Source organism: Styela clava, chromosome 1 (assembly GCF_964204865.1).
Source record: "Styela clava chromosome 1, kaStyClav1.hap1.2, whole genome shotgun sequence".
Classification (NCBI taxonomy): domain Eukaryota; kingdom Metazoa; phylum Chordata; class Ascidiacea; order Stolidobranchia; family Styelidae; genus Styela; species Styela clava.
In genome coordinates, this window is record NC_135250.1 from 21,852,695 (window position 1) to 21,880,028 (window position 27,334).

The 27,334-nt window shown below is 34.5% G+C and overlaps 1 protein-coding gene across 3 annotated transcripts; it reads left to right on the forward strand.

Moving 5' to 3' along the window:
* The first annotated feature begins 633 nt into the window (after positions 1-633).
* On the forward strand, positions 634-21,947 carry LOC120348347 (armadillo repeat-containing protein 3-like). Of its 3 annotated transcripts, XM_078111754.1 has the most exons (22): positions 634-875; positions 980-1,097; positions 1,806-1,931; positions 2,667-2,732; positions 3,973-4,148; positions 4,589-4,715; positions 5,077-5,144; positions 5,596-5,779; positions 7,240-7,392; positions 8,004-8,112; positions 8,619-8,738; positions 9,556-9,685; positions 9,999-10,135; positions 10,869-11,037; positions 11,979-12,079; positions 13,263-13,433; positions 15,404-15,469; positions 15,719-15,786; positions 16,250-16,297; positions 19,031-19,142; positions 19,712-19,874; positions 20,422-21,947. In XM_078111754.1, the coding sequence occupies exons 1-22, from the start codon at positions 828-830 to the stop codon at positions 20,617-20,619; spliced, it is 2,658 nt and encodes an 885-aa protein (XP_077967880.1). In that variant the 5' UTR covers positions 634-827; the 3' UTR covers positions 20,620-21,947. The 3 variants fall into 3 exon arrangements, with proteins under 3 accessions (XP_077967880.1, XP_039274399.2, XP_077967881.1); XM_039418465.2 differs by lacking the exon at positions 16,250-16,297; XM_078111755.1 differs by lacking the exon at positions 13,263-13,433.
* Positions 21,948-27,334: the final 5,387 nt, after the last annotated feature.

Here is a 27,334-nt window from a genome sequence, read left to right on the forward strand (position 1 = left end):
CCATCGCCCCTGCGAAATAAGTCATTTTTCAGATAGCGGTCCAGGAGGGTATAATACCCTTATTACCGGAAAACCAAACAACCACTTTAATTTTGTGTAATTTGAAAACAGAGACAGACGAACATGCAGTTGTTAGGGAGAGATCTTGATGAATATAATTGAGATTTTTTGAATTTACTGACGTAATAATAAGGGTGATTACTTCATAATTCTATAATTCAATGAAAATAACTTCACATTTAAGGCAGTTTAGTACCCAAAACGACGGGTTTAACACGCCATCGCCAATGTACGCTAAACAAATTTTACAAATGATATTAAACAATATCGACTTCTGGAATCTGTTTGAAAATTTTTGACTTCATAGTCATCACAATTTTGTTGAATAACTATATTTTTTTTAAATGTTTTTACTTTTTAGTTAGGTTTTCCTTTTAGACGTCGTGTGCGTGTGGTTTTAATATTAAGTTTGGCCCTGCTCGAGTTGTAATTTGTAAATTATGTCAACCTTAGGAATATCATTTAATCTGAATTAAATTAAAAATACGCGAAAGACCTCTTTTATATCCTGTAAGCCAGGCTCGAGTGTCCACCAAAGCAGCGAAGAGCTGCATGTCATGGAAACGGCGTTCCTGCTCCATCAACCATGCGTAACACTTCTTGATATCACCGTTTACAAATTAATATTTCTTGTTCTTATTCCGTTCCCTTTGTTCTCGGATTTGGATTTTAAGGAGATGTTAAGTGCCGCCAAGGCGGCAAATTGGTGATACTTATAAGTGTGTAATTACGTAGTACAAAATCAAGATAACAGATAAAAAGCCAAAATGGGAAAGAAGGTTAAAAAGGAAGCAACACCTCCTCCGAAAGATGTGGTGAGTTTTTACGAAATTTAATATTAACGTTATATTGTGTTGTTCATAATTTCATTGAAAAGGCGTCTTTTTTATCATCAATTTATCGAAATTTTATTTTTCAGTTTGATTCTCTTACGATTGAAAGTAAAAAGACTGGGACAGTTGTTTTAATGTTGAAGTCAGATGAAGAAGAAGTTCTAACAAAAGCTTGTGAAGCTGTGTATAAATTCGCTGATAAATGTTTGTATTTGAGCATAATTCTTTCTTCCAATTTAGTAAATGTCTCTGAAACTATGTCTCTGGAGTGAGTAGACCCATTAATATTATGTGATATAGACTGAATAGAACTTCCCAACTACGACTCACAATGGTAAACATGAAAATTTTCCATGCAGCTTCTTAATGCTAGTTATAGCAATGGGGTCTAGTGAAGTAAACGCCGTAACTGCTTAAGAGTCCTAACAAAAATGAACGTCGTAAAGGCTCAAATAACACCCAACAAAAATGTGATGAGGAATTTTAATGTAAAAATATCGAAATAAGCCCCATATTGTCTTAAAACGTCGCCGTCGAAAATGCGACATGGAGGACGATTCATCTGTCCTATCGTGAGTTGAGTTGTCCGCCTCGTATTTGTCCCATACGTTTAGCGTAGTGTGTTCGTGCCAGACAGGCTTTTCTTTTTAGAAAAAAAAATGAAAATTTAGGTTACATTTTCACACCACATTTGTGTTTGAGTGTATTTGAGCAGTAACGGCGCTTGCTTCACAAGATCCTAGCAATGTTCTTATTGAAGACTGATTATCTTTGAAACTGATCAAATTTGCAAATCCAAGTCTTATTCTCACTCAAATATTTTGCGTATATTCAAAGTTAAAAAAAATCGAGAAACTTTTTTATTCAAATAAAGCCATCTTTTTCTATAAGAAAGCTTTTTTTTTAATGCAGGTGATGAAAACAAATTAATGTTGCTTGAACTTGGAGCCATTGATCCGATTATAAACTTGATCACACACGAAGATCGTGTTGTACGAAGATATGCAGTGATGTCATTTGGAGTATTAGCAGGCCATGGTAAGATTCACGATCGGATTGACTTTCATATCCTTGGGAAGAGGACAGTTCATAAGACGGCTTAATCATATAGCAAACTACGACCTCTTGTCTGGTTACCAGTCCATGTTGAGTATGGGAATTTTTGGTCAGGTAATTGATTCAGATGCATGGACTTGATGCCGCAGTAAGCAGCAATTGGCTATTTCAGTCGATATTTAACTCCTAAAACTGAGTTATCCTTTTCAAATTCAAATTTTCAGTTGTAACTGAAACTAGTTAGCAGAGTAGTTTGTTTTGTGGTATTACAGGAAAATTTTTATAACATACTGTCTACCACTCCTATAATATTGCATTTATTTTAATCGATTTGCTTTTATATATGCTTAATCTCACTGAACATAGAGTGTACATTTTGATTGTGGCTAAATATGTGTTGTTGTTGGGAAAGAATAACTTTTATCTATTGGAAAAAGTCGCTAGAAAACATACTTTGTCTTGTTTTCAAATTTTATTCGAATCCTATTTCAACAAAAAATTAGCTTTATTTCAATTGAAGAGGACTTTTATTTTGTATTGTCGCTTCCATAAAGCCTGTTTGTCAATCTTCTTAGCATACCATTGCTCTTATCGTACTGGTACTACTGTGTGACCTCCGTGACCATATATTTTAGCATTACTCTCTTGTATTATGTTATATTACTACATGTTTTAAATGAGTTTTTGAATTTGCAGTGTTTAAATTTTTTTTTATAGCTGAAGTCAGGCAATATCTTAGAAAAACAAAAAGTATTGAAGGAGCAGTGCAACTACTTGGTGATGGTAAGTTATGTGTTTTTAAACCAAAAGTTATTCATTTTGTCTTTGAGAAATTTTAGTTTTGTCGCAGTAATCAAATATTAGTCCCCAAAAACTTTAATAAACCAGGCTAAAAATAAGTTATCAGTACTTTTTGATTTCTTGTGGTTCTATATTTTGAGTCAAAATGGTGGTTATAGGCAGTGGTGGGATTTAGCCGGTTCGCACCGGTTCTATAAAACCGTCTCACGGAATTTTATGAGATCAGCGAACCGGTTAGCATTACTGAAAAAACATGACTTTTTGTAACAGAACTGGCTGAAAAATATGTGATGGAACCGGCTGACAAAAAAATTGAATCACACCACTGGTTATAGGTAAAACAGCTCGCAAGCACATGAAAATACTCCCAAATTTCACCTAAACAAATTTTGCAATTATGAACGCTATGAAAGCTTTTTCTGGGGTCAAAGGTTGGGGAAACATCCAATAGCCCAGGGTGGGCACAATTTTTTAGTATAAGAGCCGCATGCTGCAAGTCAGAACTTCAAAAGAGCCGCAGAATTTGTGAATTTATAATTATTAAGATAACATGAACAGAAAAGAAATTCACACTAGAGTCTAATAACAATAAATAGATAAACAAAGCAGCTATGCTCAAATATATGCACAATTTGAGCTCATTTAATTTGTGTTTCCTTTTGGCTAATTTACGAGGGTAGTCTCGTAAGAAGTTTTCATGATTCGTTTCATGGTGCCGTTTAACATTGCTGACTTTATTCTCACTTAGTAGCTTATGGCAGATTAAGCACAAAGATTTATTCTCCTGACTGGAAAATACGTATTCAAGTTTTTTTATTCGTACTTTCGTTTCTTAATTGATGACATATCGCACAGTAACTTTGACTAACTAACCGCAATCAAGCTGCAATAACGCCGACCCATCAATAAACATTGACCATTGTGACGAAAGATTTGCTGACTTGACTGACTTAAATTCCAAATTCAACGCTACAGCGATTTTCATACTAAAACATAATTTGTCTTGGTCATTGACGAAAACTTCTTTACAACTTTTAATAAATTAAAAAATATTACATTGAAGTTTTTCTCTTAGTTAAAATTTTGATAGTAATTTATGTTGGCGAGAAGAGCCGCACAAAAAGTCTAGCGAGCCGCATGCGGGTCGCGACCTGCGGTGTGCCCACCCCCGCAATAGCCCATTTACATGTATCAAAGTATCTTTTGTTTTCATTTATTACAGAAGATGACGTTTGCAATGAATTTGCAAGTTTATTTCTCGCTCACATGTCCAATGAATACATCAGTAAATTAGCAATATACAAGAATGAAGGATTGGAACCTCTCATTAATCTATTGGAATCACCTGATCCAGATGTTCAAAAAAACTCAGCGCAAGCTATCTGCAATCTTGTGCAAGTAAGACCATTCAGCTCTGGCTTCGGAGCTTTATTTTTTTACCACTCAGCTGGTTCGACTTGATAGCTATTGATGTCTTTTGATATGCCCAGTACAATGAAACATCGGCCCAAATGTACTCGTAGTTTCACGGAAGCGGGACTCAAAACTAAGGTTTAAACTTTAAAGTTTCAAATATACAAATTTTATCATTTATATGAAGTAGCCTATAATGGGAGAAATAATTAGGTTAGGAGCCGGAGCCACTTAAATTTGTGGTAGGTCTGACTCCATCTATTATGGTAAGCTTGGCTCTTCAAAATATCCTGCCTTCTAATATGGGTATAGTCATGGTATTTATTAGGAGAAATTCCAATGCTAACTTAGAAATCGCAAAATGAATTGCGATGCTTTGTGCGCTTGAGGTTATTTCTGCAATTTTACTAATCCCTGTTTTACAGGATTTCCAAATTCGTGCAGCCATCCGAGATCTTGGTGGAATTCCTCCTTTATTAGAATTTTTGAAATCAGAATATGCCATTATTCAAGAATTAGCGTTGACTACTTTGGCTGCAGTAACACAAGATGGTAAGTCATTGGTATCTGTTGTATTATTTGGTCAAGTTGTTTAATACCGGATATCTATATCCGTGTAGCTAGGCATGCCAGATTTATGCTCTGCAGTTGAATAGATGTTTTCTTAAATGTTGATTCAAGAAAAATTGTTTTTACCTTTTATCATTGCAAAATTGTTCATGCTTATTTTGAAAGTTTTTTCACAAGGTAAAGTTTGCATACAGCTTAGTTCATCGTAACTTTGTCAGGCCTTATGATAACTGCAAGTCTCCAGTTAAACCAATGATTTTCGTTAGACAAAATGGCCATTGAGGTATTTGATTTAAACCTAAATTTTATACCTTTCTGAAATTAGCATTTTATTTTGTTACAGCTGATACCAGAGTTGTATTGAGAGAAAATGAAGGACTTGAAAAATTGATTGAATTTCTAAATCATAAGGTACAGAATGAAGCTATTTTGAATTTTGCAGTTAAAACCCAGCAATTCCTTATTCGCTGGAGAAACATGATATAGTTTTCACGAGGCAGTTCTGGACTGTTTTAAATTTCGTTGTTATGTTAGATAATGTATTTGCATGTGCACTAAATTATATTGTATGTTTTTACTGTTTGCTACTACACTGTCTGTGTCTATATTACGAAAATGATTAGAAGAATTACTTATTAGAAAATTAATTAATTAATTATATTTTTTCAACTACATTTCCAGACATTATGAAACTCTAGACTCATCTATGATGGAATCTCAGTTTTGTAGAATTCAATTCCTATGTCTTCAACCTTACCTCAATGTGCTAATCCTTATTTGTAGCAAAAGGCATATAAATATGTTGTATAAAAAATACAGGTATTGATGTCAATGTCATAAATATATAATACGTAACATTCAGGAATTTGAGGATCTGCATGTTCACGGACTTCAAGTTTTAGGAAATTGCTTAGAAGATACAGAAGCATTGGATGAATTTCGCAATTCTGGAGGAATGGAAAAATTATTATTATTCACAACAGAATCTGCAGCTCCAGAAGTTCAAGCTTTTTCTGCCAGAGCAATGGCGAGAGCTGCCAAAAATGGTATTATGAACGAATTTAATAATCATGGATCTTTATATCATACACAACCAAAAGATTATACAATAGATCCATGTATCTCAAACAAATAACTGATTACCTATTACTAGGGCTGTCCAAAATCGAATAATTTTTTGATTCGAATCGAATCGAATATTTTCGCCGAATCGAACCAAATAATCGAATATTATTGCGCAATATTAAATCTATCTCTATTATACAATAAACGCCTGCCCTTCGATGTTGTGGTAACGTATGTGCAGTTACATCTTACTTACTGCTGGTATTTTGCAATACAATGTTTTCAGATTTATGAAAGGAGATCACACGCTTGTATGAACTGGTCAAAAAAATTGGAGGACTCCAAAATTTGGGTCTCGAAAACTGTTGAGTGTTAAGAGTAAAAATTGCACTATTCAAAAATTGCAATCTCAATTTTGGTGGATTCAGTTTTAATAGGACATGTAAAGCCTGTAGATGCTATTTTAATCCTATTCACTAGTCTTATGTTTTTTGTGTAAATTTCAGCAAAATAATAACAGTCATCAATATAGATAAAACTGTTGCTAAAGTTCAAAATTGCATTTAAAATTTCCAAGCTAGTTTGATGACAATATTATTTGACGACTATAATATTGTTAGTGTACAACAGCCATCAAAATGCAAGAGTGCAATTATTTGTCTTGGTATATATATGGATAATACAGTAATTCCATCATAAGAAATTACAAATTCCATTCAAAGAAGGTATTGCCATCATAAGGATCCCAAAACACCTGTTTCAGCTTTGAGTTGCCTGTACCATGTTCCTATGATAACTAACTCAACAGCTTCAAATCGATTCTATTTATAGAACTATCGATTTCTAAATTGTCTCCTTTTTCTCCTTGTTCTCTCTCAAAAACGTCATGACCAATTATACCTTGTTATGATGACCATGCATGAAATGGCTAATCACGTGCCACCGGGCGGGCATTAGTAATGACATGTTTATCACAAAATGAAGGCGAGAGAAATATCGGGAAACCAATTAAGTCGGGAGCGAGAGTGGTCTGAGCTCGGAGCGCCGCCGCTTGCCCGATGAAAAACATCCCGTGAAGGTGGTTTCCGCTTTATGTACAGGTACCTAATTTTAGCGATCCGAAAATTAGCCGAAAAACGATTCGAATAATTTGCGATTCGATTCGATTTCGAATATTTGGTTCGCTTGGACAGCCCTACCTATTACTGTATGCTCATACCCAACATGGACAGGTAATCAGCCAGTAGACAGAAATTAAGCTGTCTTTATCAGTTTTTCTCTCCTCTAGTATTGCATAGTACTATGCAACAATAGTATATATTAAATCATTGACAGCAATTTTATTAAATAAAGAAGGAAATCTTGTTTATTTTTTTTTAATCCTTTGTTCTGCGATTCCCCAATAAAATTATATTAACAGTATTTTATTTTTATTTTAAAGTTGAAAATGCTAAAATTCTACATGAACAAGAAGTAGAAAAAACGTTAATAACATTGAGCGGATCAGACAACGACACAGTTAAGATCGCAGCATGCCAAGCAATTTGTACTCTGTCAGACAACCTGGCTGCTAGAGACACTTTTGGAAAATCAGGTAAGAATTTGGATTTTATGAGTATTTTTTTGTTGTAGGTTTTTCAAATTATACTCTTGTCTGTACTGATCTTTAAACCAGAGGAATTGGGTTTCAGAGAACCAGAAGTTTTTGATTTCCGATAATGTGATATTTGGCACATTGGTGTAGTAACGTTGGTGTTACATGTTTGATTTGGGGGCCTGGAGATATCTTATCGCATTGTACCCAGTTGTACTGGGTAAACGACCAGTGGTACTTCGCAAAGGATTCTATCCTGTGAATCAACAAGGGGTATGCAGAGGTGCAATACCCTGTTTCTGACGTTTATCACAATGTGGCCACCAACTGCCGAGAAGAATCGATTTTCGAATGGCCAAATCATAGTATAAATAGGTCATTGAGCGAAGTCTCATTGGTGATTAGTTGAGTATCAGTCCGAACCTTTTTATCTAAATGACTTGACTCACTTTTGGCTTTTGATAAGTGTCCAACTCGAGTCGAGTGAATCACTCAAGCCTCTCCAACAATGACCTAAACAAGATAAAAATTTGCCCTCTGATTGAAAGTTGGAAAGTTCTTTCTTTCTCAATTGAAATGTCTTTATTCTTTCTTATTTTTTACAATTACAGAAGGAATTCCACCTCTCATCAACTTATTACAGAGTGAATCAGCCGATGTAAAGGAGGCAGCAACTCTTGCTCTTGCCAACTTGACTTTGAATCACAAAAATAACTGCATGTATGTATTTTGGTAATTTGTAAGATTATCTTCGTATGGTTTAACTCTGGTGCAGAGGGCCAAGATATTAAAAAAATGAATTTGAGTAGTCGTTCTAAAAATTTCATGATCCATGCCCCCTTGCAAAAAAAATTTACTCAACTCAATGTAGTCATGTGTTGTTACTTTTGTTACAATTTAAAATGTAAATATTATGCTTAGTGGCAAGGTTCCAGGTTTATAGCTCGCTGCCAAAACTGGACTGATGTTAATCTATCTGTATATAACCTAAATTAATGTTCATTTTCACTTATGACTTTGAATAGTTATGTACATCACAAGTCTTTAAATTTATAGAATTCACCTTTAATCATTATGCTTAAAATCACCCGAAACATTTACGAGCAAAAGTTCTAGTCACAATTTGAGCAGCTTTTTCTTCTTTCTGGATAAATTTTATGAAACATTTAGAATTACTTGCCACAAATTAATCTACATCAAATAATTAATTTTCTTTCTCATTCCAGGGAAATTATTTCTTCGGGCGGAATCGAGATATTGATTGGTCTACTCAACTTTAACAAAGAAGCCGTTGTAGTCAATTCATTGACATGTCTTATCAATATGTCACATGATGAGCAGTTAAGGTATAGTCTTTTTTATCTTAATATGGATTGGTGGACGCAGTGGCCTAGTAATTAAAGCGTTAGACATAACTACGATGGCATCACAGGTCAAAATTTTTCAAACTAGTAGCCTACCTAAAGGCATATAAATATGTTGTATAAAAATCCACTCCCAACTTAATACTATCCAAAAGTAGACATCTGAAAGCACTCATATACTGTTGAAGACAAATTTTGGACAATTTAAGATTACGTAATTACTTGACAAGTGCTTACTTGAAGTGATACTTCACACTTAACAACAAAGTTAACAAATAGCAATATTTCACTAGATATGTCGCTGTTACTAAGCTTTGCAACCAGGGTTGCTTTTCGGGTTCGATTTTAGAAAATGGGAATTATTAAAGTTGTATTTATGATTAGTGTATATTTTTTCTTTGGTTTTCCTTGTCAACCTCTTGCATCTCGAACAATTAAAGGGGTAACTAGTAACTACATCCACTTGTGACCGGACAAAGGCTATGGTTCGCAAAATAATAATGTTGTCTTATCGACTTTTCTCTCTTCCACAAAAAAAATGGGAATGCAGCGACTTCTTATCAGTTAAATCATGTAGGTCACAAGTCTGACACTGGGTTGAGTCTCACTTGTGATTAGTTGAGTACGAGCCATTTCATCTAGATGACTAAAGTCACATTAAGACTGTGATGAATAGGGACTCGAGTCCAAGTCAAGTCAATAACTTAAGCCAAATTGACATTGACTTTAACATGTACCACTATATTTATTACTTTTTGTATTACGTTTATTTATGCATTCTTGGTATTTCTTTATGCAGAACCGATATTCAGAAAAGAGGATTGATTGCATCTTTAACTGAGCCTCTCAAGTCTGACAGCATAAAAATTCAAAGTAAAGCAGCTCAAGCGATCGCATCTTTTGTTACGGGATCTGAATCTAGAGCAGAGGTAGGTGATAGATATTGTGTAGTGAAAGTGTAATAGAACATAAAATAGGAATTATATGTCTCTATGAGCTTCTTCCAAATACAACTAGTCAACTACTTTGTCTAACAGCTGCATTAGATGGCTGCACTCTGTGTGGCCTTCGTTTGCCATGTGATTAGGCCGTCTTTTCATCTTTTCTCTACCCTATTATAAATATGAAAATCCCATACGATATTCTAATTTTAGAGAGATAAATATTTTGGAATGTGCTTTAAAATCATGCTTCCTATCTTGAACATTGAACATTTGTGCTGCAATTTATTCTTCATTTCAGTTGAGAAAACATGGTGGTTTGGAACCCCTGGTTCGTCATTTGAGATCAGGAGATGCTCAATTAAGAAGAGATGCATCATGGGCAATCTTATCAAGCTGTGTTGATACGCCTACTGCTACCGCTATTTCCAATTTGGGGTAAATGATTGATTTTACTGTTTTTTTTATATTTAAATGAAAAATATTTGTGTATTTACAAAAACCTAATTTTGGTTGGACCTATTTTATTCATGATTATTTGATACTTGAATGCTTTTATTAAAACTGCCTTGAAAATGCTTCCAGATGTTAGACCAGAAAAAGTTGAATTCAGGGCGGGGGGGGGGGGGGGGGGGACTTGTAATTTGAGCTTCAGACTAAACAGTGTTGGCATCTCATGTCACACATTTCAAATTCAAATGCCATGTCCAGCATGTCACCCAGGTTGTAATAAATTGGGTAGCGGAATGAGGAATCGGGAAAATTCCAATTTTTCCAAAAATGCTGCCTCTTTCTTACACATCGCTAGATATCAGAATGATATACAGTATTGAATTTTGATATTCAATCATTTATTTGAAAAATACTTTGTATTTGCATCTAATACTTTTGTATTTATTGACAGTTAATCTTTAACTGAATAGGATATGATTTTCATATTCATCCAAGGGAAGAGGAAAGACGATGGCTTAATCATAATATGGCTTACCATGGCCTGTCATTTGGTATCTAATCCATATTGCGTGTCGATCGAGTCAAGTTCGTGATTTGAGATTCACGGACTTGATGGTGGGGAAAGCCGTAACTAGTCAAATGTAAACCACCCTACGAGTTCAAGTTTAATTTACTTTTTTAATTTTTAATAAATAAATAATATTACGTTTAATTTTAGTGCACTGGAGATTCTTCAGCAGATTAACAGTTCTGAACAAAGAAGAAACAATTTTAGTCTTGCAGCTCTCGATAAATTACTCGATTCCAATCTTCCGGCAAAATATAGTTTGACAGGGAAATTATCTTCACATAATATCATATCAGATGGATTCTATGACGCAGGAATGGTAAGTAGCATGTTTTATAGGGAAATTCGCTCAAAGCAAGGTAATTCGGACTCACTCAGAAATGAAGGAGAAATTAAATTCTCTGCTATTTTACAAGTGGCTACGTAAGTGCCAAGAGATACTGACTTAAAGTGGTTCATGTCGAAATATATAATAGGGTAATATTACAAAAGATTAGAATTTTGTATTAAAAGATCGAACTTGACTAAGTTGGCTTCACATGTGAGGCTGTAGAGCTGAAATTGCTTTCACTGGAGTCGGAACAAGAGTCGCATATATAAATAAAAGCCAGAAGATTCTCAGAAGCATTAGTTCTACTAAGTGTTCTCAAAGGAGTCTTACATAAAAGTTTTTGCTATCAAAATTGGTTTTCTCAGATTTCGAAGATGGAGATATTTTTTTCAGTTTTATTTTTAGTGTATTATATTGCCGCTTTTCAATCAAAAAATTGGCGTCGTGGACTCACTCCTTTAATTGTCTTTACTCTTTAGTATCTCACCGATAACTCTCACCGGATTCACAATTCTGTGCGAGGACAAAAAATATTTTTATTTTCTAGTCGGGAGCCGGGGTTGATTTTCTAATTTCGCAGCCCTTACCAGTAGTCTTAGGTTTTGGGGTTATGTGCTTCATTTTCCTCGTTTAAATCAATTGATAATCATGAATTGAATATCAAGAGAGAAAAATATGTGTGAATTACTTTTGAATATACATTGGAACAGGGAATATACTACATAGGATGTCAATCAGAGATTAAATTTATTTGTAACCATTAATCATCTAAGACGATTAACCGTTTAACAGATAAATACTCTCCATCCCTACTGATTAATTGATTATTCAGTGGGTTATCTTAGTATAAGATTGATCAATTGTAACATATTGTTAGAATTATACAACCTTGAATCTATGGCTCAACAATTTCATCTGTTCCTTTGTAGTTGCGCCCGGATGCAAAATTTTTGCCATTGGAAGAAATAGCAAAAGAAGAATTGAACCAGAGACGTCCTATTCTACTTGTTAATTGTAAACCACCAGAACCGTAAGTATTTATATGTATTTCATTATCTAACAAGTTTTTGTTTGGGGATTTTGAAATGTATTCTGATCTGCTGAAAGAATTTCTTAGGTAACATCTCCCTCTTGTGCTGATATGTTTTTCTTGAATTGTGTGTGGTTTTTGTTTAGAATGATGGTATATTATGTTAGAAATCTGCTCCATTGTTAACCATTCAAACTCCCTCATGTCACCCATTCATTACCCAGACGGTAATAATTTGGGTTTCGATGATTTTTTTTATGAGACTGTAGACTATGCTTAACAAACAAATTTTGTGCCTCAGTGTTGGGTACATAGCGTTAATAGGTGCTTGAAACATGCTTGCCATTGTACTTCTGATTACCTTGCATGGGTTCACAAGTACGAATTCCGTGGGTGATAAATATTTATGAGCGAATTGCTGAATTCCTCGACATCGTAGAGTCTTTATGCCACAGCTGATTAGTTACGGCTTTCTCCACCATCCATGCATCTAAAACAAAACAAAAAATGATACATTATTTCCACACCCGACAAGAGACCTTAGTTTGTAATATGATTAAGGTATCTCATTATCTTTTCTCTCCCTCGTAGATAAATATAAAAATCCTATTCCATATAATTGCGCATATCAACAGAGTGTTGATGTAAAAACTTCCCATACAATATTTACTCAAGATAATTGCGAAAGAAAATTTCTGGTCATAAATTTTCTTTTTATGTGTTCATATTCGGTTTGTTCTCATTTTTCTTTATTAGAAACAAATTTTGTGTGTGTTGAATAATGTGGTGCATTTTATTAATATTTGTTGTTAGTCTGTATCTTGCTCAGAAAAGTGTACAAGACAAGTTATATTGGATATATAATTTGTCGAGAATTACCTACAGACCAGACCCATCATGGTTTTGTCGTTTGTAGCTCAATTTTACTTACCGGTAGTTGATCTTAAATGTATCTTCTTATCAGATTAACGTTTTATACAGCACAGCATTTTAAGATGTTGTGTATAAAAATACTGATACATTCAGATATTTTTTTTTGTACTCACTTTTTGCTGTTTTATTTCAAATCATAGGAACACTGTTTTACATTTGACTACTGTGTTCCTACATTTGAGATGTATCTTGTATTTTTATGAATATTTTTGCTTTCAAAATTTTATCTGGTAAGATGATTTATGAACAGAAAAACATCTGAAGAGGAAGATATGGACTCTTTATCAGAGCGCTCGGAGATTCAATTATACGAAGTCGGTGGTATACCCCCTATTGAGGTTCACTCACCAAGTGGGCAAGAACAGCGAAAAGCAAGTCTCCCGAGTCCGCTTAATTCTCCAAGAAATGAATCGTTGGCGAGGTTTAAAACCGCTTTGCATATATGTGTAGTCATCGCACTTTATTTTTGCTTCTCATGATTGATTTGCAAATCAAAAATCATTACGTTAAAATGCATGTTATGATTAAGCGAAACAAAATCAATCACCTGTTGTAACTTTCCTTATAGTATCAAAAGGGACAAACCAATTATCACAAATAACATTGTGATTTACTACTGTCGTGGAGTTTTCGAAAGGGATATCTAACTAATCTTATAACTTTTTTAAGTCTCTCATCAAACGGTATTCACCTACGCACAACTCTGCACTTTTATTCTTTATAGTCTCAGTAGCTTTTGACACTTCAGGGGTAACTTGTAACTTCAAGTCTTGTGCCAGTCTCTTGTTCCTTAAGTACCGGTAGTTACCTGTAATTTCTCTCAGAGATCTTCATTGTTCCTGAGTGAGTATGCTCGCCTTGCTTTGAGCAAATTTCCCAAGTAATAACTTCTCTCAGAGATCTTCATTGTTCCTGAGTGTGTATGCTCGCCTTGCTTTGAGCAAATTTCCCAAGTAATAACTTCTCTCAGAGATCTTCATTGTTCCTGAGTGAGTATGCTCGCCTTGCTTTGAGCAAATTTTCCGAGTAAAAGTATTGTGACACCACTTTTCATGTTGTGATATAACTTTTTCGTGAATTCAATGGCCCTCCCCTTAAAAAATTTGAAATAGGCTAGTGACATTAATGAAATTATTTGAAATCCAGACTTCACAAATTAAATCAATCGCAATATTTTGCTATTTTTTTCAAGATTTAAATCTGCAAATTTTCTTTAAGCTGCTGCAATGTAAGAAAATTCATCATGCTTGCGCTATGCATATTTGAACAAATATTGCTTATTGCATTTGATTTTCAGTGAATGGTTTTACTGGTCTGTCTTACTTTTCAGCACATCCACAAGATTTTCTTGCATGCTTCTATATGATGATTCGCTTTTGTTGTTCTTGTTTTGCTTGCCTATGCTTGTTTGCTTTCATTTCCTAACATTTTTGTATGCTTTTGCTACTAAGTTATGTATTTAAATTAATATGTAGTTAGGCTTTTTTTATTTAAATTTAGTGTTTTAAATTAGCACTGTATGTACATGGTTTATGATGATATAAAAAATGTTTATTAAAAAATTGAAAATCTAAATTTTTATTCAGATAAATAGTTCAAATAACAGTTAACCCAGCGTTCTCAATCGGGAAGGAATTCCTCCCGGGGGAGAATTTTGGGGGAGAAAATAGTACTAGAAGTATTCTTGTGGTGTAGTTTTACTAATATTGTTTAGTTATTTAGTATTTTTGTAAAACTTATTTTACACGCATCCTTTGGAGGTTGAACAAATTATGGAAATAGTTCTTATGGATAATGAGGGAGAAATAAAGAGATCTGAAGTATGCAAGGGCGAGAATATACCAAAAAAGCATGGGCACCGCTGAGCATTCTCACTTAAAATTTACTGATTTATCGATAATTTTGCCATGCAGCCAATAAAATGCATACATAAATACAGTTAACACATTTACAAGTTAAACATCTCTAGTAACTAGTATTGAGTCCATTGTATTATATACAGTGATAGCATTGGTTAGCCGGGATAATTCGTTAAGGATTGGTGTTTGACTACCGATTTGTTTAAATATCGAAACTCTTTTTGCCATAAGAAAAAATGATCATCATCATAATTCATTCGAACGCATTCCAAAATGGCGATGTGCTTGGCTGTTCAAGCACCGTATTTCCCTTTAAGTACTGCAGCATTTTTCACTAGAATTTTTTGGTCGACTACCAAATTGTTCGAGTATCGAGTTGTTTGTCTACCGAGGTATCACTATGTTTTTATATTCCCCCACTATATACATTCATGTGCCAATAATATTCAACTGTTTGGAGAACTATTATTAATCCTCACTCTAGCTGGGAACTGGATAAGATTTAAGTTAAGACTTGTTTTACTTTTTAAAGCCTCAAACCCACCCAGGATGAAAGTTCTGAAAAGAGAGTCAGTTCAAAAGCATCACTCACACGAAGGTAGGATCTTTATCAATACTTTTTTTTTTCCCATACGAGGAAGAGTTTTACCATTTTTGGAGGAAGAAATTCTTTATTTGTATTTGAGTGTAATATTACTCGTGTTGTTGAGTCATTCATTAGTATGATAATACATACTCACACTCACTTTATAAACTATTCAAAACTCGAGTTTAACTTGTGCATATTACCATTCATTTTATCAATTTACTGGAAGAATTGAATATTTAAATTTCATTTTTTGCACAGAATGAAAAAGAAAGACAAAGAAGCACAAGCAAGAGAAGAAGCAGAAAGATTGGCAGCTGAAAAACAAGGTGAGTGACAATTTTCTGTACTTGTATTTGTTGTACTGTTTTGATATAAGGGCAATAGGTTTGTTTCCTATTCTAATTTTGTTGCCAACTTCCTTCAGTGGGTCTTATGATACGGCAATTCATTTTGTGAATATAAACCCCCTCTCGCCAAATTGTGATTTCAGGCCTCTTTGCTAGAAATCCGCATCTTGAGTCAAACAACCAAACCATCATCTCACTTATTGTTCACCTACTTGGAATTCATCATGATGCATTATGTTGGATTTCCATATTCATTCCGTGAGAGAGGAATATTTTCTTCCTTGCACATAATTATCCCCAACAGTATTTGAAGAAAATCAGGGATGCCATGGCATGAATATTCCTAATGCTGGCACGCTGTGCCCACCATCAAGCTATTGGTGTGTTCCATATGATTTGGACCACATCATTTTATATTCTTATATAATAATTTTTGACGCAGCAAAATTGGATGTCAAACAAGATGCAACAAAAGAGAAGGATCTGGAAGGTTATATAATCTCAACTAACGCATTACCAGTACTAAGATAATAATACTAAGTCATTACTAAACGTAGAATGAACATAAATAAATAGATATGTAACGGCAAAATTAGAATAATAGGATCTACAAATTTTATCCCATTTTGCTTTATAAAATGAGTTAGTTGCATATTTAGTTAAATAGCAGCATTAGCGATTAGTGAAATGTTGCAATGTCACATTTTCGCTTTATATTTCATGTACGATATGCTTAGATAACATCAGAAGTTGACAATATTCAGCTGTCACTATATTTAAAAAACACACTTCAACTCAAACCACAACGAATATACTCGACCTAGAACTCAAATCTCGACTGCCCGCTATTCAGGAAAGTGGGCTACTACAAGACAGCTATTTCGCCCTTTTTTTCTGATTATAGAGCAACCAATTGGAACAATTAGCAAACTGCAATCAAACAGTAAACACAGCAATACCTAGGGCTGGGAATGGTTAACCGATTTCAGATGGTTTACGGTTATGATTTATTTTAACCGTTAACTGACATCTCAGGTACAAATCATCTTCATACCGTACAATATCGTCAAATATGATTACGTCATCGCAAATTTATCTCTTGCGGCAGTTAATTCAATAAAATATTACTAACTGTGTGTGTAAGGAATCAATAAATGTGAAAAATAATGGAAGTTCCAAGGTTGCTGATAATGAAAACTTACAATGATAAATTCAGAATTAGTTTTCGGTCGATTTCGAAATATATTGTTCACGATTTCATTGCAAAATCGGATATTCAATGTCATACAACAAGTGTGCAGTTGATGCCGTTTTTCTTTATGATATATATCTCGAAGTAGAATTTGCACATCGAACACTATAAATTTGTCACATAAATGACGTTTAACAACGGAATCGGGTTTTCTAAAATATTTCCACATGCCCGAACCACTCTGCCTATCTTTTGCAGCAGAGGAATCATGAAACTATCTCGATTCGTGAATAATTTTGAGCGATACCGGGATAAGAATATGCGAAATTGCTTTATAACCATTGTGACGTAACAAGCTGAAATTATAATTATTACGTCAAACGTCACGCGGCGGTTAACCGGTTAATTTTACCCGGTTAACGGTTAAAGTGTTTTCCCTTAAATTCCCAGCCCTAGCAATACCACATACATAAGAAGTCGTATGCAGTTTTGCAAATTTTTTCGTCGTCTACATTTAATCATTAATAACATATAATATGGCAGCCAAGATAGGTACTAAATTGGGTACTCCTGTAGTGTGTTTACCAGGTTAGTCTTAAGCCATAATTTTATCCCGATTTGTCCTATTTTAGTTCTATTACGAGTTCAGGGACTGTCTGTGTTAGCCAAGTGAATATACCCTCTGCACATAGGTGTCAGTCCCTTTACACAACTTGATGTAAACTGGTCGAACAAAATTTTTTACATTCATTTTGGTACACACACTGCTGGAGTGCCCTAAATTGTATGTATGACCCCAAGTATGGGCTATTGATAAAGTAGCGAAGCATGCTTTATCTATAGTTCATATTGTAATGATGATTGATATCATGTTGATAATGTTTCCAATGGCCGCAGGATTGCACCCATGCGGATCTACCCGAGCGGGTTGTAACCAGGTGAATGTAGTAGTTGATTATGATGCATATGGATGCAATTCCGCTGGATATTAATATATAGTATTAATCTGTATGCAACTAAATCGTCCAAGAGTCGAGTCAATCAGTGACTTCTTAAACTGGGGGGCGCGTCCCCCAAGTGGGGCATGAGAAGTTCTCAAAGGGGGCGCAAAAGGTCACAAGGTGCCCATTTGAAATTCCATGCAGTATGGATGTTTTCCCAATCTTCGATTTCCTTGTTTATGCCGTAGCCGTACAGACCGATAAGCAATAATTAACAAAGGCGAACAATCAGTGTGATCGCTCAGACAGATATTCGAGCATGGTTGTAGTGTAATATTATCATCAACAATGCAGTAACAACATAAAATCCGCGATACAAAATAATATTTAAGAGCTATTTTATACGCTGTAGATTACAAGAAATGCAACAATTGCCCATTATGTTTGGCCACTATCTAAACTAAGAAAAACATCCCCGACGTGTTATAAGCACTTCTTGTCGGCGCTAATTGAAATCCTTTCCATTTTATAAACAGTATTTTCAACCTGGTGGTTGATTGAGATTTTACGTGTGTTATGTAAACGTTTAAACACAAAAAAATACATTAAAACGCTTTCAGCGCCATCTTAAAACAAAGCCCATTACAAAAACATTTGGCATTTTTTTCAGAACAAAAAGGGGAGGGGGGTGAAGTTTGAAAGATTTTCGAACCACTGTACTATAGGATTCGCATATTTATCCCGGGGTGAGTAAAGGCAATCAGACGCCTGAATCATAGCCACGCCCTGTCCTGTCCGCCACATTGCCGAGCCATTTATGTTGGTAATAGATGTATTTTATTTGCAATTTGAATGGAATTCAAATGTGCCTCTCATTCTAATTATAGACAAGAGCAATATTTTTGCTCTTGGTTGTACAAGTTTATTACAATTGTCATCAATTAGAAGTTTCAAGTATATGTATGGGGCTATGCATTGGAACGATTTAGATATTCGACTGGGAAATTCATTTTTGAGAATTTGGCTATTTATTGATGATGCTCACAGTCACATTAGCCGAGTATCAACTTAAAGTCAATTTTCATTTCAGATAACGTATATCGTCCTCCAGTGGACACAGCATTGCAAGGATATATTGATGATGTGAATAAATTTATTGCACCCATGCCAACAATGAGAGAACAGATCGTCGCTTTGGCCCAGTATGTATTTTTGTTACAGGCTTTTTTATTTTATGGCAACAGTGGTTGAATAGGTTTACAAGATTTTCAACCCACTGACTCTTTCGATCCACAAGGTGGCATAAGATGGTTTTAGTTAAATGCGTTTGTCCATTGCCTTGGGAGTTGTTTAAAAATCATAATATACAAAATTTATGTGGATTTATGATTCATTTGGGCAAAGTAAAGGTAAGTAAGTAAAGTTGTACGACTAATAATTAAAGAGCACCGGGGCTGGCAGGTTACCTGTGTGCGGATACTCTGGTGAATATGCTCAAATCAATCTGCATGTGTTGGTATATTATTATTTTAAAGAATAAATGTATAAAAAAAAAGTCAATTTTATTTCTATGGCGATTTCGACTTATCTGTGCTGGCTTCGCAGGTTACGTATATCAGTTTAAATCTCATGCCCCCCCCCCCCCCCCTCTCACCCAGGGTGTAATAAATTGGGGAGGGAATCCCAAACCGGTAAAATTTCAGTTTTCTTGAAAAAAAGTAGATCCTCACATATGCTTATTTATTTTTCTGAATATTGTTCTTTTTTCCAGGTATGTAGTTGAAAAAATGGGAGGCGAAGTGGAAAAAGGAAAGATGATGGATTTTAGTTGGGAACTTCACATTTCAGAATTAAAGTTCGATTCAAAATCAAATATTATTTCGATAGGAAAAATCAATAAAGGCATTTTTTATCACAGAGCTCTTTTATTCAAAGTAAGTGCTATTTTTTTTCAAAAGTTTTTAGAACACAAAATGGTTAAAATAGAAATGAATTTACCGGTACCTATTTTTTCCAGAAGCCAGGAAGGTCAAGAAAGACTTTCAATACTTCGTGCCCCCCTGCTCTTTCATGAAAATACCTAGTTTTTTGGTGAAAGGTTGCCATCTGTTGTTTTTTCAAGCATGTTTAATAATAAAAAACCAGCAAACAAAAGTGAAGGAATATTTGCATTATGTTCGGATAATTGAGCCATCACAGTAGATCTACATTCTATATCAAATAATGTAGTCATTGCAAATTGTACCTAGTGAACCCTTTGCTCGTGGCCCGCTATGGGGCTGAGGGCCCAGTTTGAGAAATCTTGACTGTTAATCGTTCCATGAATTTTGGAGTATTGTAAATTCAATGCCAGTGAAAAACCAGCATTGTGTAGTTTATTTATGAAAGTCGAAAGCTAGTTTGATCCAACTAACTTTTGGTTTGTGATGTTTTAATTTTTTTATTCTACGAAAATCTAGTCAAACCTACTTCAATTTTTAGGTTCTTGCGGACAGAATAGCAGTACCATGTTCTCTTGTACAGGGAGAATATAACAGAGCATGGAATGAAGTTATGGTTTCATCTGAAGAAGTTGGAACCAATTTTCCACCTTTTAAATATATAGTTGATTTAATGCACGAGGCAGGCAGGCTGATTCGTGCAGACTCACCAGCGGCAGTTAGATATCAATCTTTGTAATGACCAAATAAAAAGTCACCGTTTCAAGATTGTGAAGGGATTATAATTATAATAATTCTACTTATAATATTCAGCACACTTCATAGCAACCTTGAACAATATCACTAGTTCAATATGATATGATAAGTGTTAAAAGTGTATGCAGAATTTTCGGACCAGACTCGATGCCTCTTAATAGTTAGATATCAATCTTTGTAATCGCCAAGTTAAGGTTTTGCTAAATAAAGAAAGGTTGTGAAGGGATAAATATTTTAATATTTATACTTGTTAATATTTAACAGTAACACATTTCATATTAACTTTTACATAAATAACCAAATTCACTAGTTCAATACCATCCATCCCCTCGAATCAGTGTCACAAAAAACTTGATAATTTATTCACTCTTTTGTAATACTGAAAATGATTTTCGTCTTCTCTAAAGTGTAAATTAACATTCCGAACTGAATACATCAATTTTTGTCCACTTTCATTGAAAAATTGTTTTTTGGACATTAAGTTTATTTGTGACAAAGAGAATATGCAAAAATTGCGGTCAAAGTTCTGCTTTTTCTGATCATATTGTGTTTCTACAGTGTTCACGAGAGACCGAAAAGCTTAGCTAACTTGATGACTTTTGAGTTTCTGAAAAAAAAATTTAGACTTTTACTGTTGTGATTAAAGGGAACTCAAAATTTCGACTCTGACTGCAACTTCCGATTTGGATTTCACAAAATTTAACCCTTTGTTTATACTAATTTAATATATGTGTAGGTAATACTTTGGAATTGAGTAATTTTTTGAGCTGTTCGCCCTTTTATAACTGTGACAAACGTTTTTTAAGCATGGCGCATACGAGCCTGCATATAAAGTAGTTATGCATTGTGCATCACAATCAGTTAATGTATTTAGTCTATGGATGATCATTTTTGAAGCACCATCTCACTAACATATTTAAATCCTAAAAAGCTGTTACTCGACTTTACTCTGACGAAATTTTATTTATCATTTATATAGTGCTCAAACAGTAATAGACAATATTTAAATTATAGGCGCTTACAGTAAATATCCAATACTGTATTTCAAAGTTCTATTTGTGAAGATATTTATTATAGTCTGGTTTTTCATAAAGTGCTCTTTAAATTTGTTCTTCAAAGTTCAGAAAAATTTGATATATATTGGATAGAATTTTTCACCTCGGGAAATGCTGATAAATTTGCTTGGTCCATGTCTTTCAAAAAATATAATAATTGTCTTCATTATTGCTACAGAATCATTATCCGCATATATCTCCACCAGCGCAAAAGCATAGAAGAAGAATACATACTTATTCTTGCATTATTCTTGCATTATTCTTGCAAAAAATCTCAGAATTCATTCAAGTAAATATCTGATTAACTGTGACCGATATTATGTACGTCTTGGTATATATTTACTTGTTTATATATTTTCAATTGTATATTTTTGTACAAAATAAATAAATATATTTGTTAGACACTGGTGAATAATATTATTCATTCATGTAAATTTTCAGTTTTTTATTAGCATCTCATGTTGCATGTGGGCTGGCCGTACAGATCAGTTAAAGGGTTTTTCCTTGTCAAGTTCCGGTAAGAAAGTCCTACACGATAGTACGAATATGAGTATTTCACATTTATATTCTTGGAAGTCAAAATATACCGATGATATCAAAACTAGGGCTCGGCGGCGCATCGTGCCAAGCGTTAGAAATACACTTGCCACAGCACTTCTAGTTACCCTGCGTGGGTTCGAATTCCGTGGAGTATATTTAGTTGCGAGAAGCTATCTCCACCATCAAGTCCGTGCATCTGAAAACAAAATTCCTGGCTTAACTAATTCTATACCCGACATGGACCGGACGAGAGGCCGTGGTTCGCCATATGATTAAGCCGTCCTAACGGCTTTCTTCTCTCTCTCTCGGGATAAATATGTTTCTATTCTAGTATAAAAATATGTGTTAACCAAAGGTTCGAAAAATTATGCGCAATAGATATTCAAAATGAGCAAGCGGAGAAATTAATGGAAAATTGATGGAGGCTCTTATTTTAATTCCATTGTCAATACTCATGGGTAAAATTTTGTAAATAAGACTGAAAGCTAACTGAATTCACAGGGTTTAAGCTTTTTCAACAGTGTTGTGTACATGCGAATAGTAGTTTATCTGCTCTTGTTGGATTTTTTTATATATATCACGCAACAGAGAAAAAACAACGGAGAGCTACGATTTTTCGATCGAGGCCGTTGAACGGTTTATGAGTGGCTTTGCTAGTCAATCGTCCTAGACCTCGGAGTTCAGACATTTAAATCCTGTGAAATTTTCAATCCGAAGCTTAATTTTCAATCCGAACCATGCAAGCATGGGTTCAAAAGCGAATTCTGCAGTAAATGATAATTTAATCTTATTATTTGCATTCGTCATTAGCCCCTTTAATGAAATATTCTCACTGTTGTGGTTGATCGAATAATGCTTATATATGAGACAGAAAAACACAAATTGAAAAGAGCGAGTAAAAATGCAATACGCCCCCAGTTATCTAATAGTTACCTTGTCAACATGTACAGAAACTAAACCAAATGGCATATTAATACATGACGCGCCTTTTCTTTTTTAATATATCTGAAATCTACCGAAAAATTTTTTTTTTCTTTTTTTAAATCATTAATTAGCAACAAAAACAGGATTTATTTACTATATATATATATATGTTGAACGACATACGTGATATATATAATTAGTAGAAGTTGTAGTGCGCTAATTTTTCGGGCACTTCCGTTTCTCTCCGTGTAACTTCCGTAATTTGTCGCAATGGCAGTTTTACTTATTGTGTGAACATATGTAAGCAGAACCAGGCCCGAGGAGTAGGAGTTCAGTATATTTTCACTGAGTCGGAGTCGTATTTTCTAACTCCCGGGAGCCGGAGTCGTAATTATGAATTCCCCGGAGTCGAAATCGGGATTGAAAAGTTCTGATGATGACAAAATGAGTCAAACTTCCTACTAAAACTTGAAAGGCACTAAATTTTAATATGCGTCCATTAAAAGGCTTACATATGATAAAGTTTTCATTATCAAAATTTGGTTTGTTCGAAGCCGGAGTTAAAATTTTCGACGACCCGGAATCGAAGTCAAATGATTTTACCAAAACCACTAGGTGGTAGGGCAGAGCATCAACCTCAGCTTGCCGAATTTTGATAATTTGTAACATTCCTGTTCTTCTCCTAATCCGACCTTTCGACATGAGATAAGATGAAAACGTTATGCAGAGAACCCCACTTCAAACAAGGCATGAATACTAATCTGTACTAAATCTTTAACGAGATTACCATCTAAAATAATTAGTAGGGATGAATCGCGTACGAAAAGAGGCGATAAATATTATAAACAATAAACGGTATTGAACGTTACTTGTAAATATTGGACTACTTTGCTGCAAAACTATATACATCACTGAGTTTGTATCCACTTCATGCACCTGTGGACCATACTTCCTGTCCCAATTTGCTATGTCCTTATAGTACAAATTTAAAAAGGTGCAAAAATGGACACCACCACACAATCGCCCGTAATATTTCAATGCTTACATTGGTATTTTTCATTTCAAGATGAGGGATTGGATATTACTTTACCCTGAGCAGCAAGCATAGGATAGACACACTACATTTCACTGCATGAATGCCTTTATTTTGGTTATAAAATTGTTTTTCTGACTGAAATTCTATAATTCATTATAATGAGAATTCTTAACAAAGATTCACCTGATTGCCAACATTGAATCAGTTTCATGCAGAAATTCACCCTAGCTCTTGTTACTTACTTCAGTATACTGAATATATTTTTCGCTTCATCCTCGGGTATTTAAAGGCCATGAACTACTGTCAACTTATTCTGTTGAATATTATATAAGAAATGTTAAGTACGGGTGGTCAAATCTCATCAAGTTGTCAACCTGACTTCTTCCCTGCATTAAGAAAGTAGGTAGACGATTTTGGATTAACCTGAATGGTGAATAAAAAAATTGTATCCAAATATACCAATTAAAAAAAACTCAGTTGCGTGGATTAAAATGTTCCACGATGGGTCGTGAAGCAAACGTGTGCTTAGTTGTATGTGCAGATAATAGAATAACGCACTCACAAAAGAAATCATTCCATTTTTACAAAGTATGTGTGGCATTTAAAAAATGTGTCATTTACATTTTCTCAGACCACAAAATTACAAAACAAAAACCAGCGAAACAAAATCTAGAAAACAAATATGCAACATTTTCATTGTTGTTGTTGTAGATTATAATCTTGATATTAAAGTACATAAATAATTCCAGCATTCGTGTGACTCGAAAGATTTCCGAATGAGTCAGGATAAGATGTGTCTGACTTTTTCTTGAACTTGTATTTTGTCAGATAAATCTATGTTTATGTTACGTGAATATTAGGATTTTTTGTAATTTACCCAATTAAGTCAATATTTCATATAAAGTAAAAACAAGATGTTCATTTACGAAACCCTTTATATAGTACACACGTTACGATACATAGCATAAATTGTCGCTTATGTGAAGTGAAAATTATGTTTTAATATTAACACATCTTAAATACCCCGTATAATTCAATCTTATCTGAATATGTTTATTGCTCCCAAATAAATAAAAACTTTAAACTATATATCAGCAAATTTCATCGAACCAGTTCTAAAAACTTCGCCATTTGTAGAAACCCTACAAGGCCCACATGATACAATCGCTTCATTTTCGCTTAATTATCGTCTTATCGGCTTTATCGAGATTTCAAGTTCTTCCGATGAGAATGATGATAACACTTGCAGTGACAGATTAAAAGCTTGTGTTCCAGGCCAATCGCCCGTCTTTTGCGATTAGTGATTGCGACACGTTTTGACAGTCTGTGTCTTATTTGCACAGATCCGCTTAAGCGATTCCGAACAATATCTCAGTTTGGTGCCTGCAACATAACGTCGATTGAACAGGAGGGGATCGCCCATGGGAATCGGGTCACACTAGTTCGCATCCGTGTGTAAGCTGACAAATAATCAAAATTGTACTTGACAGTTACCGCGTAGAAGTGGCATTAGTATTTAGCTAATCATGCGTCTGTGTGCTTATACTAGTTTGTGTTTGGTACAATGAATATAACGATAATTCATTGAATTGTGTTACCTTGCATTACCTTTGAAGTACCGGAAAGTAACACTTCTGAATTCCGAAGTGAATGGTGTTATCTAACAATTGTGTCCCAGGAAATAAATATTTGTCCACATACAACAGACAGCAATTTGCTCTAGCAAGTATAAACAATTTAACTTTGTATTCATTCTTTGATCTGCTATTTTCATTCAATTTAAAATAAATGAATATTATTATTATTAATTGCTTCGCCTATCTAATGGAATAAATTAATTTCCGAAGACCACATTGATTTAAAACTTTTAAAAATACTATAAAACCGTATTATCACTTGAAACTTTTGCTCTGTTAGCCTGAGCAAACATGCTTCACTTCAGAGTGCGTGGGCTAAAGTTATCTACCAGATGTACCTAATTTTTGCTGAAATTTTTTAAAAACAAGACGAAAGTACATAACTATAACATATGTGAAGCGGGGAATGACATGTGTGGTAGATTTGTGGGTACAGTGACGTAACGATTCTGGCATGTAGGGTAATTACTTGCCTATCAATCTACTTTAATGCTAATTACTTCTGAAATATTGACTTGCATAATACAGTGAAGGTTAATACCAATAATATTTACTCATGCAAAATGCAAAGTAGACATATCTTTATTAGCGAGAAAGTGAAGAGCTATGTATGCTTGATTTGAACCAATATTAGGTTATAAGAGGAAGAAAAACGATGACGTCATTCCTCTAACCGCATCGGTATATTTCAACACATCGAGTAAAATTAGAGACATTTTAGTGTAGCTGATTTTCCCCGGTACGTTTGCCCTGAATTCACCAGCTAGTTTGATTTTAAATTTTCTGCATGAGCCTAATTTCCTAAATCACCTTTTAATAACGTTTTATATACAAGCAAAACATTTAGTTATAGGTGTCATAACTTTGATACCCACCTTTTTTAGATCAGCAGACGACAAAGGAAACAGCGACCGAGTGGTAGAAAAAGGGTCTCGCAATAAAGAAAAGTAAATATTCTCGTCGCGCGAGAGAAACGACGCTCAGCTGAGAAGAGCGGCGTCGCCGTTCAACGATGTTCAGACGAGAATGCCGGTGCCCCCGAGCGTGCTGGTGTGCGGTTGGCTCTGTTTTGGGCCTCGTTTGCGCAGTGCAAAAAATGATAGGCTTTAGTTTAACGTAATTCGTGAAGAGATTTCAGAAACTATTGCTTGACACTGCTAAACTTTATTAGTCTTTATGCGTTATTTTGTAGACAGATTAGATTTCAGGTTCAGGGGTCAATCGCCGAATAAAATATTCTATCACCATCAATTTTACGCTACCAGTGAAGGGAGGTCGGTCGGCGGTTCAATCTTGAATACGTGTTAATATTATAAATAATAATTATGTATATAGTACTACCTAAAACCACGCAGTTTCGGTGAGATATATTCTTCAACTGTAGTTTACCCACGGAAATGAGCTCGTAAAAGTTGTACCGTTAGCTTCACAATATATATATAGGAAATCAGCCAGGGTGAGATCTTCAGTAATTTGAGAAACATAGAACTTGAAATTTCTTTTTTA